General features: G+C 38.7%; 1 protein-coding gene across 1 annotated transcript; it reads left to right on the top strand.

The window, feature by feature from the left end:
- The first annotated feature begins 3,196 nt into the window (after window positions 1-3,196).
- Window positions 3,197-6,170, top strand: LOC137638606 (uncharacterized). Its single transcript, XM_068370843.1, has 4 exons — window positions 3,197-3,803; window positions 4,098-4,187; window positions 4,604-4,783; window positions 5,470-6,170. Exons 1-4 carry the CDS (start codon window positions 3,489-3,491, stop codon window positions 5,962-5,964), a joined length of 1,080 nt encoding a protein of 359 aa, XP_068226944.1. The 5' UTR covers window positions 3,197-3,488; the 3' UTR covers window positions 5,965-6,170.
- The last annotated feature ends 309 nt before the right edge of the window (window positions 6,171-6,479 follow it).

The raw sequence follows: 6,479 nt of genomic DNA, 5'->3' as shown, positions 1-6,479 counted from the left end.
AAAAAAAAAGGGGGGGGGGCTTAAGGCTCTATCTTACGAAAGAGGCATCAAATTCAAAAGGAAGCTTAGCAATCGGGTGATAGTGATTACCTGAGAAAGAATGACGTCACGGATATGATTGGCAAGTTATTTTATTATTATGATTATTGTTATTATTATTATTATTAATGTTTTTTTGTGTTGACCAGGCTGACAAGAGTCTTTTTATAGTTTATATATGACATGTCTGTTTTTGACATTATTAACAGTTTATATAAAACATATTTGTTTTGACGTTGTTACTGTTTTTAGAATGATTCATTCTCATCACTTATTTATTTCCTTATTTATTGTTAATTTATTCTCATCACTTATTTATTTCCTTATTTCCTTTCCTCACTGGGCTATTTTCCCCATTGAATCCCTTGCGCTTATAGCATCTTGCTTTTCCAACTAGGGTTGTAGCTTGGCTACTACTACTACTACTACTACTACTACTAGCACTAGCTATGCTACAACCCTAGTTAGAAAAGCAAGATGCTATAAGCCCAACGGCTCCATCAGGAAAAAAATAGCCCAGTGAGGAAAGAAAATAAATGAACGATATAAGAAGTTATGAACATTTAAAATAAAACATTTGAAAAATAATCAACAGCATTGAAGCAGAAGGCAACGTAAAGTTATTTACAGACCCAATTTAACATGAAGGAAAAGATGGTATAAGCTGAGTTTTAATTCTCATGAAATATGTGCTGACAATTTAACTCACAAACACCTTACATGATTTTTCCAACTTAATGAAAATAATCAATGCTTTTTTAACTGAACATTCCTTGCCAGCTAAATGTGCCATTTGCACCATTTTCCTTTTGCAAAATTCCACTGTCTTGGAGTATGACATTTGCACTATTTTCCTTTTTACAGACTTCCAATGTCCTGGAATGTGACATTTACACTTTTCCTTTTGCAGACTTCCAATGTCCTGGGATGTGATATTTGCACCATCTTCCTTTTGAGGACTTCCAATGTCCTGAAATGTGACATTTGCACTATTTTCCTTTTGTATACTTCTAATATCCTGGAATGTGATATTAGCACAGTTTTCCTTTTGCAGACTTCCAATGTCCTGGAATGTAAAATTTGCACCATTTTCCTTTTGCAGACTTCCAATTTCCTGGAATGTAAAATTCGCACTATTTTCCTTTTGCAGACTTCCAATTTCCTGGAATGTAAAATTTGCACTATTTTGCTTTTGCAGAGTTCCAATATCCTGGAATGTGACATCTGCTGCAATGCATTCAGCGAAGAATATTGCCCCAGATTGTTGCCATGTTCTCACACGCTATGTGGCCATTGCATCGATGGAATTATTGCAACGAATAGGAAATTTTGTCCATCCTGCAGGAAATAATTCGCAGCTACTTCGGCCGAAGATTTGACCGTTAACAGAATTTTCTTGGACTTGATTATCCAGCTTTCCTCCAAGACCATAGGATCCAATGTGTCCTCTTCCCGTGAACCTAAGGCGTCCATACAAGGACGTGAACCTAAGGCCTCCATACAAGGACGTGAACCTAAGGCCTCCATACAAGGACGTGAACCTAAGGCGTCCATACAAGGACGTGAACCTAAGGCCTCCATACAAGGACGTGAACCTAAGGCCTCCATACAAGGACGTGAACCTAAGGCCTCCATACAAGGACGTGAACCTAAGGCCTCCATACAAGGACGTGAACCTAAGGCCTCCATACAAGGACGTGAACCTAAGGCCTCCATACAAGGACGTGAACCTAAGGCCTCCATACAAGGACGTGAACCTAAGGCCTCCATACAAGGACGTGAACCTAAGGCCTCCATACAAGGACGTGAACCTAAGGCCTCCATACAAGGACGTGAACCTAAGGCCTCCATACAAGGACGTGAACCTAAGGCCTCCATACAAGGACGTGAACCTAAGGCCTCCATACAAGGACGTGAACCTAAGGCCTCCATACAAGGACGTGAACCTAAGGCCTCCATACAAGGACGTGAACCTAAGGCCTCCATACAAGGACGTGAACCTAAGGCCTCCATACAAGGACGTGAACCTAAGGCCTCCATACAAGGACGTGAACCTAAGGCCTCCATACAAGGACGTGAACCTAAGGCCTCCATACAAGGACGTGAACCTAAGGCCTCCATACAAGGACGTGAACCTAAGGCCTCCATACAAGGACGTGAACCTAAGGCCTCCATACAAGGACGTGAACCTAAGGCCTCCATACAAGGACGTGAACCTAAGGCCTCCATACAAGGACGTGAACCTAAGGCCTCCATACAAGGACGTGAACCTAAGGCCTCCATACAAGGACGTGAACCTAAGGCCTCCATACAAGGACGTGAACCTAAGGCGTCCATACAAGGACGTGAACCTAAGGCCTCCATACAAGGACGTGAACCTAAGGCGTCCATACAAGGACGTGAACCTAAGGCCTCCATACAAGGACGTGAACCTAAGGCCTCCATACAAGGACGTGAACCTAAGGCCTCCATACAAGGACGTGAACCTAAGGCCTCCATACAAGGACGTGAACCTAAGGCCTCCATACAAGGACGTGAACCTAAGGCCTCCATACAAGGACGTGAACCTAAGGCCTCCATACAAGGACGTGAACCTAAGGCGTCCATACAAGGACGTGAACCTAAGGCCTCCATACAAGGACGTGAACCTAAGGCGTCCATACAAGGACGTGAACCTAAGGCCTCCATACAAGGACGTGAACCTAAGGCCTCCATACAAGGACGTGAACCTAAGGCGTCCATACAAGGACGTGAACCTAAGGCGTCCCGCGTCCATACAAGGACGTGAACCTAAGGCCTCCATACAAGGACGTGAACCTAAGGCCTCCATACAAGGACGTGAACCTAAGGCGTCCATACAAGGACGTGAACCTAAGGCGTCCATACAAGGACGTGAACCTAAGGCGTCCATACAAGGACGTGAACCTAAGGCGTCCATACAAGGACGTGAACCTAAGGCGTCCATACAAGGACGTGAACCTAAGGCGTCCATACAAGGACGTGAACCTAAGGCCTCCATACAAGGACGTGAACCTAAGGCGTCCATACAAGGACGTGAACCTAAGGCCTCCATACAAGGACGTGAACCTAAGGCGTCCATACAAGGACGTGAACCTAAGGCCTCCATACAAGGACGTGAACCTAAGGCCTCCATACAAGGACGTGAACCTAAGGCGTCCATACAAGGACGTGAACCTAAGGCCTCCATACAAGGACGTGAACCTAAGGCGTCCATACAAGGACGTGAACCTAAGGCGTCCATACAAGGACGTGAACCTAAGGCGTCCATACAAGGACGTGAACCTAAGGCGTCCATACAAGGACGTGAACCTAAGGCGTCCATACAAAGGTTCAATGAGGGTTTTCGTAAGAATTGTATCAAAAAAGGTATCAAAGACTATGAGAAAACTAAGGCCCAAGTTGGAGATACCATTGAAACCTACAGAGACATGAAATTTCTTATTCAAGAAGCTGATAAAGACATTGATGGATTGATGGAGACGCTAAAAGGGATTAAAATGTCGCATTCTGAAATGCTGAGCAATATTGATCAAAATATAGAACTGATGGAGAATGCATTGGATATCGCACTTCAAAGTAAAATAAAACTGGAAAACTTTGATGCTCAACTGACTTCCTCTGCAGACTTCACTTCAGCTGGGCCTGTTATTGATGAAGCAGAAACCGTATTCAATGAAATACAGGAAAAGATACGGGAAACTCAGGATCTTCTGAAATGCAAACGAGATGCAGATATTGGCAAGGTTAGTTCTCTCTCTCTCTCTCTCTCTCTCTCTCTCTCTCTCTCTCTCTCTCTCTCTCTCTCTCTCTCTCTCTCTCCTTTAAATGTAGCCATTCTGAACTACTTTTAATTCACTCATCTTTTAGCCAAAGACATTCCCAAAGTATTATTCAAGTTCTCCATAAGTTATGCAAGAAGGTAAATTTTTATAATTTTTCTCATGAACAAATTTACCAAAGTAAATTTTCTTACGAGTGATTATAATGCATGGTTGATATTTTTCGTTTTTTTTTTTTTTTTTATTTGTTCGTTACAGGAAATTCTCAACACGAAAATAAACTTGGATAACATCGTAGAAGAAATGAAAAGAAGAAGAATTGAAAATGATTCCCAAGTGAACATCAAAGTAAGATTTGTTTAATGTTCGTTATATCACTTAAAAAAGATAAAACTTTTGCAAAATGTAAAATCAGTAAATTGTTATAACAAATAAGTTACAGAATGTGTACCAAAATACTTTTAACTTTCTAATAATAATCAAAATGACAGAAAATTAAATATTGAAAACTGGACAGCAACTATAGTCAATTCTTTTTAGTGAGGCAGATTTGCACCGTCTCGCAGGGGTGCCCTTTTACCCCGGAAAGGTATCCTGCTCGCTGACTGGTTGGACAAGATAATTCTAACCAATCAGCGACTAGGAAACTTTTCCGAGCTAGAAGGGCACAAACTACTCGAGTGTTGAAGCAATATCCAGTGTTCCAATATTAGTCTTTTCAAAGACTTCTCCTTTTGCTTTCTGAAGATAAGAACTTATTTCAGCCTAGTTATCTCCAGAGTTTTGGTAGTCTACTTCCACGAATTGACCCAAGAGAGATCTTCGTTGTGAAAGTGTCCAATGGGAAACAGATGGTGGCTCGAATAGACATAGGGGCCAACCGCAAAGCCTCTTTTAGCCGTCTCAGGGAAGGAACTTTACCGCCAAGATGCTTCATCTTGAAGGTCAGTTTATTTGAATATTTGAATTCCCTGGTTTTAAAACAAATTCTTTGACAAAGTCCTTTATTGAGATTTTCGGTGATTATTACATTGAGAATAAATGTTTAAACAATGCTGTTTTTGGTATGCGATCTCATTTTTTTTATGGCGTGATCTCAGAAAAAAATATGTATACTATGAAATATATAAAAACTATTTTAATGTTGTTACTGTTCTTAAAATATATCAAAATAATATTCATTAATTCTCTTGTAGTTTATTCATTTCTTTATTTAATAATAATAAAAATAATAATGATAATAATAATCAAAATAATAATAATAATAATAATAATAATAACACTAATAATACCAGTAATAATAATAATAATAATAATAATAATAATAATGATAATAAATAATAATAATACTAATGATCATTTGGATCATTAAATAAAAATGGCAATATAAAGGAAATGATGAAGAAACTTATGGTTTTTCTAAGAGTATAAATGCATGTCATTCATAAATGGAAATGAAGATTGCAAAAGTTTAACAATTAAATGGTCAAGTTGTGTGTACAGTAGATAACGTCTACCACATCAATATGCAAAACATCATGTCAACACAGTCCTATCTTACAAGATAAGTCTGAAGTGTATTGCGCATCAATATGCCTGTGAAGTTATTATAATAAATCTCTATTGACAGCTTGAAGACTTCCTGAGTATGCCTTCCCGAAGAGGATTCCTGGATGTGAGTTGTAAAGAAACATTCCGGAGAAGAATAATCATTAAGGTAATAGATGAGGGAAATCTGGCCCTCAATTTCCTCCACAAATGCGCGGGAGATCTGGGATCCTCTTACGTCAACTCGAACTTCTACCGTTTCAAATCGGAGAATGGTGTTTATATTGTTGGTGCGGTGCGAGCAGTGTTGCCAGGGGTAGATTGGCAGAAGGAGAAAGAGAAAGATATTTATAAACAGACTTCGTGCGAGGTAGGGCAAGTGACTGCGGGCTTCTCGAATGATTTTGCATCACAGCTTTGCATTATCACTGGAAATACTGGCAATTGGATAACAGGGAATGCTTGCTTTGGGGTGGTAGAGGAAGGACTGGACGTCTTGAGAAAACTCGCATCTTATCGCCCTCTAGTCAATAAACAAGTGAAAATCGTGGATTGTGGCCTTATGTTGTCTTTGTAAAACTTAATCTGGGACGATTTGATTTGATTATTTTTATACATCTGTAAGCTTATGTCATATGTTCCGTTTGGAACAATATTCATAGCTCATATTGGCATTGTTCTTAAATCATTGCGGGATCTTCATTACTATATAGAGAATATGAAATACTATTCTAATTTTTTTATTGTATACCGAAGTCATTCCCTGATGTAATGAAAATTGATTAAATTGACGTTAATATATATATATATATATATATATATATATATATATATATATATATATATATATATATATATATATATATATATTTATATGTGTGTGTGTGTGTGTGTATACATATGTATTTATATATATATATATATGTGTGTATATATATGTGTGTGTATATATATACATTCATATATATGTATGTATGTATGTATGTATGTGTGTGTATATATATATATATATATATATATATATGTGTGTGTGTGTGTGTGTGTGTGTGTGTATCTATATTTATATGCATGTATGTATGAATGTATGTATGT

Source organism: Palaemon carinicauda, chromosome 3, assembly GCF_036898095.1.
Source record: "Palaemon carinicauda isolate YSFRI2023 chromosome 3, ASM3689809v2, whole genome shotgun sequence".
NCBI classification, from domain to species: Eukaryota; Metazoa; Arthropoda; class Malacostraca; order Decapoda; family Palaemonidae; genus Palaemon; species Palaemon carinicauda.
Note: the sequence above shows the minus strand (reverse complement) of the source record. Positions and strands in the feature narration are given on the sequence as shown.